At 42.9% G+C, this 16,049-nt stretch overlaps 1 protein-coding gene and 1 gene segment (V, D, J or C); one reads left to right on the top strand and one right to left on the bottom strand.

Annotated features, from left to right (window-relative positions):
• Positions 1-16,049, bottom strand: part of sez6l2 (seizure related 6 homolog (mouse)-like 2) — a 118,823-nt gene that overhangs the window by 65,090 nt on the left and 37,684 nt on the right. The window lies entirely within an intron of this gene.
• Positions 9,695-10,124, top strand: LOC128751370 (Ig heavy chain V region 1-72-like). The segment is given in 2 exon segments: positions 9,695-9,734; positions 9,805-10,124. Coding segments are annotated over 2 exon segments (360 nt in total).

Raw genomic sequence — 16,049 nt, 5'->3', positions numbered from 1 at the left:
ATGGGCCACAGTGATACATGCTCGTACAAAAACCTGCTGTGGTTGAGCTGCAGCTGCTCACAGCTTCGAGGGACGGCCAGAGTTGAGGACATGTGATACTTGACTGAGACGACTGTGTTGGGAGTATAAATAACACAAAATAGAAAAATGAGAGTTGCTTTAAAACCAAACTAAAACACACTGTGTTTGTGTCTCGTAAACAATAGTTTCATTTCACATAACAACAGTTTTAGAAAGAGTATTTGAAAAGAAACAACCATTTCATAATTATATTTTACAGTGTGTGAAAATTTAAGTGAGATTTTTGGTGTACAGAGAAGAGAAACAAATTAACACCAACGTCACAAATTCATTAAAAACAGACCGAAATAATCTCCAGAAACATTTTAATGTGATTTTGTGCTTTGAATTACTTTGAAATCACTATAAAACAGTGTTCCGTCTGTTACTCTGTCACAGTTTATTTCAAGGACAAGAAAGTGTCTTCTCCACCTCAGAAAAGCTTCTGTGCCACATTGTAAGAGGGAGAGGAGAGTGTTTGGATGTCAACTGCTGCTGTGCTGAGCAGGACCAGTTCCTTCTCACTCAAGTGTTCGGTCAGTTCATCTGACCAATCGGCCTGAATCTCATTCAAAGCACTAATGTTGGCATTTTCTCAACAGACCTCACGGCCAAAAAGTTACTCAATATAGCATCAGTGAAATCTAATCTGGCTACGATCAGTCGAATCTTGAAAAACACTTCCAAGTCCTTATTTGAATGAATGGACTCTTGACTAGTCATGATGCAAATGAAGCTGCTATAAAAGGTGGGGGTCATGTTGTGGAGGCAGCAGAAGCTCTCATCAGATCACCTTCACCATGTTCTCTGTTGCTCTGCTGCTGCTGTTTACAGCTGGATCCTGTGAGTCTCTTTGAGAAACAACAGTCTGTCTGATATTCTGACTCCATAACCAACATGTTTCCTCCACAGGGGTCCAGTGTGAGCAGCTCACCCAGCCTCCCTCTGTGAACCTACAGCCGGGTCAGCATCTGACCATCACCTGTCAGGTCTCCTATTCTGTTAGTAGCTACTACACAGCCTGGATCAGACAGCCTGCTGCAGGAACACTGGAGTGGATTGGTCGTATATATACTTCAAGCTCCTACACCAAAGAGTCACTGAGAAGCAAATTCCGCATGAATGTAGATTCCTCCAACAACAGAGTGACTCTGACCGGAGAGAACATGCAGCCTGGAGACTCGGCCGTCTATTACTGTGCGAGAGGAGCACAACAACACAAAACACCGGCAGACCTGAACAAAAACCCACAAACCACCAGAGGGGGAGTCACAGACCAGCAGCCACTGTCAAACATCTCCACTCTCATTCACCAGCAACTTGTTCATGCCAATAATAATCACATGGTCAGAAGCTCCATGAGTGTTTCTCTTGTGATGTTCATGATGGAGAGTTATGGAGAAGTTATTCACAGGAATGCTGAATGACGGAGTGTGGCTGAGTGCGTGTGAGAATTTGAAGTCAGGAGTGAGCCACACTGGAGGAACAAACATTGGAACTTATTAGAGGGCCCAAGGTCAGACGAAGGAGGCTGGGAAGTACCATGTTCTCCAGAGCTGGAAGGAGCTGATTCTGATAAGAGCCCCTTGGGTCCGGAACGGGTGTGCATGCTTTGTGATTGTTGCCATGGTTACGAGGGAACCAGTGACCAGGACTGGCGTCAACAGCGGAGGACCAGTCGGACGAGGAGGGAGCCCATGTAGAGAAACTTTTGTGTATAAAGCGTCAAGCCACAGCTGTTTTTTTGTCGCTCTACCGGACTACTGCTAAGGCTAAGTCAGGTGTAGTTGCTGACCCAGAATTCTGCTTATGTATTAGACTTCTCTGTCAGGGAATACATTTCTTGGATATAACTTGTTGGATTTTTGGTAGACATTCTCATGAGTAAACGAACGTGCGGAGGTACACAGGAGGTGTATTTCCAACAACACACAGATGAAGCTGTTTCATCAATCAAACTGTTACAGTGACATTTAATGGTGTCGGCCTCATGGAACCAACAATCCAAAGTCATCCTCAGAAAACACATCAAAGATCCTAAAACCTCCTCGGCTTGACTGCAGCTGAATATTTTGTTTGTTCACAGGTTAAATATCACACACGCCTCTGGTGGAGGGAAAAGATAGATCCATTACAGACACCACAACAGCAACCAAACAATAACTTTGTCTCTATAACTTTGTCGGCAAATAAAATTGATAAACTGGATCATGACTTTCATGACATGAAGTCCTTGAATAAAGATACACTGAAGAAGTGAAACTGAACAAACATGTCATGTTACAAGTTCAATAAAATAAATGATAAACTGAGTGCAAAATGAAAATGAAATGGAAAAAATGAATGTGAAAGACAAAGACCTGATTCCATGGCTGTGGATGAGAGGCGGAGTCGTCCTCACAAACATGGCTGTCATGTGTAAATATGTCTCTATTTCCCTGTAGAGGGAGGGCTATGCAAACCTTCTCTGACATAAACTCTGGTTCAGAAATGTGAGCTGGGAATATAGGAGTCCCTGAAACTCATGCGACAGAGAGCAATCATGATCTTCTGCTGGTTCATCTGCTTAGTTAGTTTTCATGGTGAGACTTGATTGAGACAAACACACCTCTGTTTTTCTTGCTTGTTGTTGATGCTGATTATTGATTCCAGGAGTCTGGTCTGAGATCAGACTGGACCAGAGTTCCTCTGAGGTGAAGAGACCTGGAGACACAGTCAAACTCTCCTGTGTCACCTCGGGGTTTGATATGACCAGCTACTACATGCACTGGATAAGACAGAAGCCTGGTGAAGGTCTGGAGTGGATTGGGAGGATGGATGCTGGAAGTAACTCAGCAGAATATGCCAGCACCTTTGAGGGTCGCTTCATCATGACTGAAAACGTCCCGAGCAGCACTCTGTATCTGCAGCTCAACCGTCTGACCGCAGAAGACTCTGCAGTTTATTTCTGTGCTCGAGACCACAGTGTGTAAACCTTCATGGTTGCACCCTGAGGGCTATATGAGGCCCCTTGACAGCCCCTCAGGAGCACTAAAGCAAAACAGAGATAATACATGAGTTTCCAGTTTTTAAATTCAACCATTCAGGAATATTACTACACTTCTGAACATGAGGCTTGTTGAACCATGCTTCAAAAGAATGAACACTAAATATTAGCATTTATTGCAATGTAATTTGAACCCCAAAATTTTATAGTGAAAACATCACATGAAAACAGACATAAATATGAAGTGGTATTGATGAGCTACATTAATAATGAACCTGAGCCAACTATCCTTCCTCACTATCACACTTGTCACTGTTGCCAAACATCTACTCCAAACTCCAGTAGGAAGTTCAATAAAAGCCTTTCACATCTGATAACTTTGCTACTTGTGATGGTTGCTAGCTGAATGAAACCATTCAGGTTTTGTGTCAATGTCAGACTGAAGTTCTCCTTTGATATCTGATCTTGATATCTTTTTTAAAAAGTTAATTAATTGAAGAACGGAGCACAAAGGAACATATATCGATATCGCGTCCACCTGGAAAACTGCTCTTGTGTGCAAAGGTTTTTCATTAAATTGTGTTATTACCCAAATTAAGAGAGATTTCACAGCTTCAAGTTTAACTTTAACAACTGCACACATTGTGCTCCACACAAATCTGAATTCATTTGCCCCTTGTGAGCATGATCTCAACAGACCTCACGGCCGAAAAGTTACTCAATATAGCATCAGTGAAATCTAATCTGGCTGCGATAGGTCGAATCTTGAAAAAAAACTTCCAAGTCCTTATTTGACTGAATGGACTCTTGACTAGTCATGATGCAAATGAAGCTGCTATAAAAGGTGGGGGTCATGTTGTGGAGGCAGCAGAAGCTCTCATCAGATCACCTTCACCATGTTCTCTGTTGCTCTGCTGCTGCTGTTTACAGCTGGATCCTGTGAGTCTCTTTGAGAAACAACAGTCTCTCTGACATTCTGACTCCATAACCAACATGTTTCCTCCACAGGGGTCCAGTGTGAGCAGCTCACCCAGCCTCCCTCTGTGAACCTACAGCCGGGTCAGCGTCTGACCATCACCTGTCAGGTCTCCTATAGTATAGGAAGCTACTGGACAGCCTGGATCAGACAGCCTGCAGAAGGAACACTGGAGTGGATTGGGATGAAGCAAATTACAAGCTCTAACTACAAAGAGTCACTGAAAAGCAAATTCAGCATTGATTCAGATTCTTCAAACAACAGACAAACACTGAATGGAGAGAACATGCAGCCTGGAGACTCGGGCGTCTATTACTGTGCCAGAGGCCCACAACAACGCAAAACACCAGCAGACCTGAACAAAAACCCACAAACCACCAGAGGGGGAGTCACAGACCAGCAGCCACTGTCAAACATCTTCACTCTCATTCTCCACCAACTTGTTCACACCAATAATCATCAAAGTCAGAAGCTCCATGAGTGTTTCTCTTGCGATGTTCATGATGGATTCAAAATGTTGGAGAAAGAAAAGATGCATCAGTCAGCTCAAAAGTTGACTTGTTGTTGTGGTCTTTCTTCAACAGGACACACAGATGTAGCGTCACCATGACTGAAGATAGAACAACTCAGGAACAAGAACATCATCAGTCGGGAGAACCAAAACTGACGCTCATCCTGGCTGCTTCATAAATCAGACTCTTCCAGTGACTTATATGGGTCTAGCTTACATTGGCATAAAAAAAAAAACATTGGCTGAAAACATAAACATAGAAATATATTGTTATGTTTATTTTTAAAACCTTCTAGTTTTCCACCTCAATACAAAAATATTTCAGCCAATATTCTGTTTTTCAATTCCTATATTCTTTATTTCAGGCAATATTTTTGTTTCAATGTGCATCTTTTGAGTTCTCTTCAAGGTGGGACTGTATTAGCGTGGAGTGCGTGGAGGGGGCAGAGGGGATGATCAGGGAAAGGGGGGGGGGACAGTGTTGAGTGAAGCTCATGTGTACAGAGCCCCAGACCTGACATGGCAAAAAAAAAAAAAAAATCATGTCCACGAAATAAGTGAAACGTGCGCACGAAATACTAATTCGATGGAACAAAGTACTGAATTGTGGCCAAGTACGTGCAAATCAAGCGCACCTTCTTAGCTCACGTGCCAGACCTGTTTAAGTTGACATGTACTTGTTGGATCGATTAAGAAGGACCCAGTGCTCTGGCCATTCGTCTGGATCCTCTGTTGATCAGATATCATATGCTGTGAAGCAAAGCGATCCAACGAAACCAGTGAGACAATGCTATTCAGGGCCCCAAATCTGTCTTTTGGCTCTGATTCCTTGGGCGCTGGCCACTCTTGAACGGCGCCATTCATGGCGTGCATGCTGGCTTCAGCAATGTCCAAGGTGACGGTCTAAGCGTTCCTCAGTGGTAGAAACTCAGGTCACGTGACTTTACTGTAGTACAGCGGTTAAAGCATGTCCCCATGGTTCACTTGGTTGCCGGTTCGTGTCCCTTGTGCATTTATTTTATCCATGATATCTAACTAAATAACAAGGCCATATACAGTTCCACAGTTCCACATTCCACATTCCACATTCCAGTTCACAGATCAGTGCGCACATCCCATGTCAGGTCTGGGACTCCGTACATGCGCCACGTCGAAGATGTTGAATTGCACTTCGAAACCTCAGATTAGTCATTTTTCCTTCCGTTGATTCTAATGGGTGCAAGACTGCAGTTTTAGAGATACAGCACCCCTGGAAGTGGCGTCATGCCCTGAAGTACTTCATATTAGTTGGATTGGGGATCTGCAGATGCCGTTTAGAAAACCAATCCGTTCGACAACTGCCCTCTCCAGCCAACATATTGTAGCGGCGCACAAACTAGTTTGAAAAACGGAGCCAGCAAGTTAGTCAGCAGGCATTGCCCACCTGTTTCCTCCAAAAACGTACCTCTAACACTGCAGTGTTGCACACATGGGAATCAACGGAAGGACATATGACTTACCTGAGGTTTTGAAGTGGAATTCGACATCTTCGACGTGACCAATCATGATCTTCTGCTGGTTCATCTGCTTAGTTAGTTTTCATGGTGAGACTTGATTGAGACAAACACACCTCTGTTTTTCTTGCTTGTTGTTGATGCTGATTATTGATTCCAGGAGTCTGGTCTGAGATCAGACTGGACCAGAGTTCCTCTGAGGTGAGGAGACCTGGAGACACAGTCAAACTCTCCTGTGTCACCTCGGGGTTTGATATGACCAGCTACTACATGCACTGGATAAGACAGAAGCCTGGTGAAGGTCTGGAGTGGATTGGGAGGATGAATGCTGGAAGTAACTCAGCAGAATATGCCAGCTCCTTTGAGGGTCGCTTCATTATGACTCAAGACGTCCCAAGCAGCACTCAGTATCTGCAGCTCAACCGTCTGACCACAGAAGACTCTGCAGTTTATTTCTGTGCTCGAGACCAGAGTGTGTAAAAACACAGGACACGCTGCACAACAACCGTCATAGCTGCCAGCACTGCAGTGGAGGAACCACTGATCTGGTCATGGTGCAACCTGAGGGCCACATGAGGCTCCTTGACAGCCCCTCAGGAGCACTACAGCAAAACAGAGATAATACATGAGTGTTCAACACATATATTTGCTTTGTGTGTGTGGAGTGACATAATGACGCAATAATACAATAGAAACGGACATTTCAGTGATTTAAAGTCCTCGTGTTCGGAAATAATTGGGATCTGGACACTTCTTAATCCCCCAAATTACATAATCCAAATGTTAGACATGAAAACAGATGCAAATATGAAGTGATATTCATGTGTTACATTAATAATGAACCTGAGCCAACTATCCTTCCTCACTATCACACTGGTCACTGTCGCCAAACATCGACTCCAAACTCCTGCTGGATGTTCAATAAAAGCCATTTACATCTCATAACTTTGCTACTTGTGATGGAGACCAGCTGAATGAAACCATTCAGGTTTGTGTCACTGTCAGACTGAAGTTCTCTGTTGATATCTATTTTTAAAAAGTTAATTCATTGAAACGAGGACGGAGCACACAGGAACATACATCAACATAACGTCAAGGTGGAAAACTGCTCTTGTGTTCAAAGGTTTTTCATTAAATTGTATTATTACACAAACTAAGAGGGATTCCACAGCTTCAAGCTTCAAGTCAGATTCAGTTTCCACCTCATTGTTCACAGAGGATGGACATTTATTTTCCAATGGGAAAAGAAATTCAACTAAAAAGACAAATGATTGACAGCTAAAATATTAATTACTGATGTTTTAAGATTATAAAAGTTAAACAGATGCAATGTGAACAAAACCAAACAGAAACCAGGGGTGGCACCATCGTGTGCTCTATATTGGCTCAGGTTTTTGTGTGGACAGCTACCACTGTGTATACGTGGATGGGTGGGCCACAGTGATACATGCTCGTACAAAAACCTGCTGTGGTTGAGCTGCAGCTGCTCACAGCTCCGAGGGACGGCCAGAGTTGAGGACATGTGATACTTGACTGAGACGACTGTGTTGGGAGTATAAATAACACAAAATAGAAAAATGGCAGTGGCATTAAAACCAAACTAAAACTTGCTGTGTTAGTTTCTCATAAACAAAAGTTTCATATCACATTAAATGACAATTTAATAATTATATTTTACAGTGTGTGAAAATTTAAGTGAGAATTTTGGTGTAAGCTGAGACGGAACAGAGAAGAGAAACAAGTTAACATCAACATCACTAATTCATTAAAAACAGACAAAAATAATCTCCAGAAACATTTGAATGTGATGTTGGGCTTTGAATTATTTTGAATGAATGACTATAAAACAGAGTTCCGTCTGTTACTCTGTCACAGTTTATTTCATGAACAAGAAAGTCTTCTCTGTCTTCTCCACCTCAGAAAAGCTTCTGTGCCACATTGTAACAGGGAGAACAGAGTGTTTGGATGTCAACTGCTGCTGTGCTGAGCAGGACCAGTTCCTTCTCACTCAAGTGTTCGGTCAGTTCATCTGACCAATCGGCCTGAATCTCATTCAAAGCGCTAATGTTGGCATTTTCTCAACAGACCTCGCGGCCAAAAAGCTACTCAATATAGCATCAGTGAAATCTTATCAGGCTACGATCAGTCGAATCTTGAAAAACACTTCCAAGTCCTTATTTGAATGAATGGACTCTTGACTAGTCATGATGCAAATGAAGCTGCTATAAAAGGTGGGGGTCATGTTGTGGAGGCAGCAGAAGCTCTCATCAGATCACCTTCACCATGTTCTCTGTTGCTCTGCTGCTGCTGTTTACAGCTGGATCCTGTGAGTCTCTTTGACAAACAACAGTCTGTCTGATATTCTGACTCCATAACCAACATGTTTCCTCCACAGGGGTCCAGTGTGAGCAGCTCACCCAGCCTCCCTCTGTGAACCTACAGCCGGGTCAGCGTCTGACCATCACCTGTCAGGTCTCCTATTCTGTTAGTAGCTACTACACAGCCTGGATCAGACAGCCTGCTGCAGGAACACTGGAGTGGATCGGCAGTAGATCTACTTCAAACGCTTACTACAAAGAGTCACTGAAAAGCAAATTCCGCATCGATGTAGATTCCTCCAACAACAGAGTGACTCTGACCGGAGAGAACATGCAGTCTGGAGACTCGGCCGTCTATTACTGTGCCAGAGACCCACAACAACACAAAACATCAGCAGACCTGAACAAAAACCCACAAACCACCAGAGGGGGAGTCACAGACCAGCAGCCACTGTCAAACATCTCCACTCTCATTCTCCACCAACTTGTTTACAAGAATAATAATCACAGAGTCAGAAGCTCCATGAGTCTTTCTCTTGTGATGTTCATGATGGATTGAAAATGCCAGTGAAAAGTGAATTCTTCAGCAAGACACACAGATGCTGCTGCTTCATAAATCAAACTGTTCCAGTGACATTTAAAGGTGTCGGCTTCATGGAACCAACAATCCAAAGTCATCCTCAGAAAACACATCAAAAATGTGAAAACCTTGAAAGCCTTGCGTGCAGCTATATAGTATTTTGTATTTTATTATTATTATATAGTATTTTGTCTGTTCAAGGGTTAAATATCACACACGTCTCTGTTGGAGGGAAGAAATAGATCCATTACAGACACTAGTTACAACAGCAATCAAACTATTGGATTCAATTGTCTCTCTAACTTTGTCACCAAATAAATGGATAAACTGGACCATGAATTTCATGACACGAAGTCCTTGAATAAAGATACACTGAAGAAGCAAAACTGAACAAACATGCCATGTTACAAGTTCAATAAAATAAATGTTCATGGTTGTTTAACTGAGCGTTAAATGAAAATGAAATGGAATCATCAAAATTGAATCCAATTCCAAGTTCAATAAAATAAATGCTCAAATGTATTCAAAATGTTTAACTGAGTGCAAGATGAAAATGAAATGGAAAAAATGAATGTGAAAGACAAAGACCTGATTCCATGGCTGTGGATGAGAGGCGGAGTCGTCCTCACAAACATGGCTGTCATGTGTAAATATGTCTCTATTTCCCTGTAGAGGGAGGGCTATGCAAACCTTCTCTGACATAAACTCTGGTTCAGAAATGTGAGCTGGGAATATAGGAGTCCCTGAAACTCATGTGACAGAGAGCAATCATGATCTTCTGCTGGTTCATCTGCATAGTTAGTTTTCATGGTGAGACTTGATTGAGACAAACACACCTCTGTTTTTCTTGCTTGTTGTTGATGCTGATTATTGATTCCAGGAGTCTGGTCTGAGATCAGACTGGACCAGAGTTCCTCTGAGGTGAAGAGACCTGGAGACACAGTCAAACTCTCCTGTGTCACCTCGGGGTTTGATATGACCAGCACCTATATCCACTGGATAAGACAGAAGCCTGGTGAAGGTCTGGAGTGGATTGGGAGGATGGATGCTGGAAGTAACTCAGCAGAATATGCCAGCACCTTTGAGGGTCGCTTCATCATGACTGAAAACGTCCCGAGCAGCACTCAGTATCTGCAGCTCAACCGTCTGACCGCAGAAGACTCTGCAGTTTATTTCTGTGCTCGAGACCACAGTGTGTAAACCTTCATGGTTGCACCCTGAGGGCTATATGAGGCCCCTTGACAGCCCCTCAGGAGCACTAAAGCAAAACAGAGATAATACATGAGTTTCCAGTTTTTAAATTCAACCATTCAGGAATATTACTACACTTCTGAACATGAGGCTTGTTGAACCATGCTTCAAAAGAATGAACACTAAATATTAGCATTTATTGCAATGTAATTTGAACCCCAAAATTTTATAGTGAAAACATCACATGAAAACAGACATAAATATGAAGTGGTATTGATGAGCTACATTAATAATGAACCTGAGCCAACTATCCTTCCTCACTATCACACTTGTCACTGTTGCCAAACATCTACTCCAAACTCCAGTAGGAAGTTCAATAAAAGCCTTTCACATCTGATAACTTTGCTACTTGTGATGGTTGCTAGCTGAATGAAACCATTCAGGTTTTGTGTCAATGTCAGACTGAAGTTCTCCTTTGATATCTGATCTTGATATCTTTTTTAAAAAGTTAATTAATTGAAGAACGGAGCACAAAGGAACATATATCGATATCGCGTCCACCTGGAAAACTGCTCTTGTGTGCAAAGGTTTTTCATTAAATTGTGTTATTACCCAAATTAAGAGAGATTTCACAGCTTCAAGTTTAACTTTAACAACTGCACACATTGTGCTCCACACAAATCTGAATTCATTTGCCCCTTGTGAGCATGATCTCAACAGACCTCACGGCCGAAAAGTTACTCAATATAGCATCAGTGAAATCTAATCTGGCTGCGATAGGTCGAATCTTGAAAAAAAACTTCCAAGTCCTTATTTGACTGAATGGACTCTTGACTAGTCATGATGCAAATGAAGCTGCTATAAAAGGTGGGGGTCATGTTGTGGAGGCAGCAGAAGCTCTCATCAGATCACCTTCACCATGTTCTCTGTTGCTCTGCTGCTGCTGTTTACAGCTGGATCCTGTGAGTCTCTTTGAGAAACAACAGTCTCTCTGACATTCTGACTCCATAACCAACATGTTTCCTCCACAGGGGTCCAGTGTGAGCAGCTCACCCAGCCTCCCTCTGTGAACCTACAGCCGGGTCAGCGTCTGACCATCACCTGTCAGGTCTCCTATAGTATAGGAAGCTACTGGACAGCCTGGATCAGACAGCCTGCAGAAGGAACACTGGAGTGGATTGGGATGAAGCAAATTACAAGCTCTAACTACAAAGAGTCACTGAAAAGCAAATTCAGCATTGATTCAGATTCTTCAAACAACAGACAAACACTGAATGGAGAGAACATGCAGCCTGGAGACTCGGGCGTCTATTACTGTGCCAGAGGCCCACAACAACGCAAAACACCAGCAGACCTGAACAAAAACCCACAAACCACCAGAGGGGGAGTCACAGACCAGCAGCCACTGTCAAACATCTTCACTCTCATTCTCCACCAACTTGTTCACACCAATAATCATCAAAGTCAGAAGCTCCATGAGTGTTTCTCTTGCGATGTTCATGATGGATTCAAAATGTTGGAGAAAGAAAAGATGCATCAGTCAGCTCAAAAGTTGACTTGTTGTTGTGGTCTTTCTTCAACAGGACACACAGATGTAGCGTCACCATGACTGAAGATAGAACAACTCAGGAACAAGAACATCATCAGTCGGGAGAACCAAAACTGACGCTCATCCTGGCTGCTTCATAAATCAGACTCTTCCAGTGACTTATATGGGTCTAGCTTACATTGGCATAAAAAAAAAAACATTGGCTGAAAACATAAACATAGAAATATATTGTTATGTTTATTTTTAAAACCTTCTAGTTTTCCACCTCAATACAAAAATATTTCAGCCAATATTCTGTTTTTCAATTCCTATATTCTTTATTTCAGGCAATATTTTTGTTTCAATGTGCATCTTTTGAGTTCTCTTCAAGGTGGGACTGTATTAGCGTGGAGTGCGTGGAGGGGGCAGAGGGGATGATCAGGGAAAGGGGGGGGGGACAGTGTTGAGTGAAGCTCATGTGTACAGAGCCCCAGACCTGACATGGCAAAAAAAAAAAAAAAATCATGTCCACGAAATAAGTGAAACGTGCGCACGAAATACTAATTCGATGGAACAAAGTACTGAATTGTGGCCAAGTACGTGCAAATCAAGCGCACCTTCTTAGCTCACGTGCCAGACCTGTTTAAGTTGACATGTACTTGTTGGATCGATTAAGAAGGACCCAGTGCTCTGGCCATTCGTCTGGATCCTCTGTTGATCAGATATCATATGCTGTGAAGCAAAGCGATCCAACGAAACCAGTGAGACAATGCTATTCAGGGCCCCAAATCTGTCTTTTGGCTCTGATTCCTTGGGCGCTGGCCACTCTTGAACGGCGCCATTCATGGCGTGCATGCTGGCTTCAGCAATGTCCAAGGTGACGGTCTAAGCGTTCCTCAGTGGTAGAAACTCAGGTCACGTGACTTTACTGTAGTACAGCGGTTAAAGCATGTCCCCATGGTTCACTTGGTTGCCGGTTCGTGTCCCTTGTGCATTTATTTTATCCATGATATCTAACTAAATAACAAGGCCATATACAGTTCCACAGTTCCACATTCCACATTCCACATTCCAGTTCACAGATCAGTGCGCACATCCCATGTCAGGTCTGGGACTCCGTACATGCGCCACGTCGAAGATGTTGAATTGCACTTCGAAACCTCAGATTAGTCATTTTTCCTTCCGTTGATTCTAATGGGTGCAAGACTGCAGTTTTAGAGATACAGCACCCCTGGAAGTGGCGTCATGCCCTGAAGTACTTCATATTAGTTGGATTGGGGATCTGCAGATGCCGTTTAGAAAACCAATCCGTTCGACAACTGCCCTCTCCAGCCAACATATTGTAGCGGCGCACAAACTAGTTTGAAAAACGGAGCCAGCAAGTTAGTCAGCAGGCATTGCCCACCTGTTTCCTCCAAAAACGTACCTCTAACACTGCAGTGTTGCACACATGGGAATCAACGGAAGGACATATGACTTACCTGAGGTTTTGAAGTGGAATTCGACATCTTCGACGTGACCAATCATGATCTTCTGCTGGTTCATCTGCTTAGTTAGTTTTCATGGTGAGACTTGATTGAGACAAACACACCTCTGTTTTTCTTGCTTGTTGTTGATGCTGATTATTGATTCCAGGAGTCTGGTCTGAGATCAGACTGGACCAGAGTTCCTCTGAGGTGAGGAGACCTGGAGACACAGTCAAACTCTCCTGTGTCACCTCGGGGTTTGATATGACCAGCTACTACATGCACTGGATAAGACAGAAGCCTGGTGAAGGTCTGGAGTGGATTGGGAGGATGAATGCTGGAAGTAACTCAGCAGAATATGCCAGCTCCTTTGAGGGTCGCTTCATTATGACTCAAGACGTCCCAAGCAGCACTCAGTACCTGCAGCTCAACCGTCTGACCACAGAAGACTCTGCAGTTTATTTCTGTGCTCGAGACCAGAGTGTGTAAAAACACAGGACACGCTGCACAACAACCGTCATAGCTGCCAGCACTGCAGTGGAGGAACCACTGATCTGGTCATGGTGCAACCTGAGGGCCACATGAGGCTCCTTGACAGCCCCTCAGGAGCACTACAGCAAAACAGAGATAATACATGAGTGTTCAACACATATATTTGCTTTGTGTGTGTGGAGTGACATAATGACGCAATAATACAATAGAAACGGACATTTCAGTGATTTAAAGTCCTCGTGTTCGGAAATAATTGGGATCTGGACACTTCTTAATCCCCCAAATTACATAATCCAAATGTTAGACATGAAAACAGATGCAAATATGAAGTGATATTCATGTGTTACATTAATAATGAACCTGAGCCAACTATCCTTCCTCACTATCACACTGGTCACTGTCGCCAAACATCGACTCCAAACTCCTGCTGGATGTTCAATAAAAGCCATTTACATCTCATAACTTTGCTACTTGTGATGGAGACCAGCTGAATGAAACCATTCAGGTTTGTGTCACTGTCAGACTGAAGTTCTCTGTTGATATCTATTTTTAAAAAGTTAATTCATTGAAACGAGGACGGAGCACACAGGAACATACATCAACATAACGTCAAGGTGGAAAACTGCTCTTGTGTTCAAAGGTTTTTCATTAAATTGTATTATTACACAAACTAAGAGGGATTCCACAGCTTCAAGCTTCAAGTCAGATTCAGTTTCCACCTCATTGTTCACAGAGGATGGACATTTATTTTCCAATGGGAAAAGAAATTCAACTAAAAAGACAAATGATTGACAGCTAAAATATTAATTACTGATGTTTTAAGATTATAAAAGTTAAACAGATGCAATGTGAACAAAACCAAACAGAAACCAGGGGTGGCACCATCGTGTGCTCTATATTGGCTCAGGTTTTTGTGTGGACAGCTACCACTGTGTATACGTGGATGGGTGGGCCACAGTGATACATGCTCGTACAAAAACCTGCTGTGGTTGAGCTGCAGCTGCTCACAGCTCCGAGGGACGGCCAGAGTTGAGGACATGTGATACTTGACTGAGACGACTGTGTTGGGAGTATAAATAACACAAAATAGAAAAATGGCAGTGGCATTAAAACCAAACTAAAACTTGCTGTGTTAGTTTCTCATAAACAAAAGTTTCATATCACATTAAATGACAATTTAATAATTATATTTTACAGTGTGTGAAAATTTAAGTGAGAATTTTGGTGTAAGCTGAGACGGAACAGAGAAGAGAAACAAGTTAACATCAACATCACTAATTCATTAAAAACAGACAAAAATAATCTCCAGAAACATTTGAATGTGATGTTGGGCTTTGAATTATTTTGAATGAATGACTATAAAACAGAGTTCCGTCTGTTACTCTGTCACAGTTTATTTCATGAACAAGAAAGTCTTCTCTGTCTTCTCCACCTCAGAAAAGCTTCTGTGCCACATTGTAACAGGGAGAACAGAGTGTTTGGATGTCAACTGCTGCTGTGCTGAGCAGGACCAGTTCCTTCTCACTCAAGTGTTCGGTCAGTTCATCTGACCAATCGGCCTGAATCTCATTCAAAGCGCTAATGTTGGCATTTTCTCAACAGACCTCGCGGCCAAAAAGCTACTCAATATAGCATCAGTGAAATCTTATCAGGCTACGATCAGTCGAATCTTGAAAAACACTTCCAAGTCCTTATTTGAATGAATGGACTCTTGACTAGTCATGATGCAAATGAAGCTGCTATAAAAGGTGGGGGTCATGTTGTGGAGGCAGCAGAAGCTCTCATCAGATCACCTTCACCATGTTCTCTGTTGCTCTGCTGCTGCTGTTTACAGCTGGATCCTGTGAGTCTCTTTGAGAAACAACAGTCTCTCTGACATTCTGACTCCATAACCAACATGTTTCCTCCACAGGGGTCCAGTGTGAGCAGCTCACCCAGCCTCCCTCTGTGAACCTACAGCCGGGTCAGCGTCTGACCATCACCTGTCAGGTCTCCTATAGTATAGGAAGCTACTGGACAGCCTGGATCAGACAGCCTGCAGAAGGAACACTGGAGTGGATTGGGATGAAGCAAATTACAAGCTCTAACTACAAAGAGTCACTGAAAAGCAAATTCAGCATTGATTCAGATTCTTCAAACAACAGACAAACACTGAATGGAGAGAACATGCAGCCTGGAGACTCGGGCGTCTATTACTGTGCCAGAGGCCCACAACAACGCAAAACACCAGCAGACCTGAACAAAAACCCACAAACCACCAGAGGGGGAGTCACAGACCAGCAGCCACTGTCAAACATCTTCACTCTCATTCTCCACCAACTTGTTCACACCAATAATCATCAAAGTCAGAAGCTCCATGAGTGTTTCTCTTGCGATGTTCATGATGGATTCAAAATGTTGGAGAAAGAAAAGATGCATCAGTCAGCTCAAAAGTTGACTTGTTGTTGT

This window comes from Synchiropus splendidus, chromosome 19 (assembly GCF_027744825.2).
Source record: "Synchiropus splendidus isolate RoL2022-P1 chromosome 19, RoL_Sspl_1.0, whole genome shotgun sequence".
NCBI lineage: Eukaryota > Metazoa > Chordata > Actinopteri > Syngnathiformes > Callionymidae > Synchiropus > Synchiropus splendidus.
Note: the sequence above shows the minus strand (reverse complement) of the source record. Positions and strands in the feature narration are given on the sequence as shown.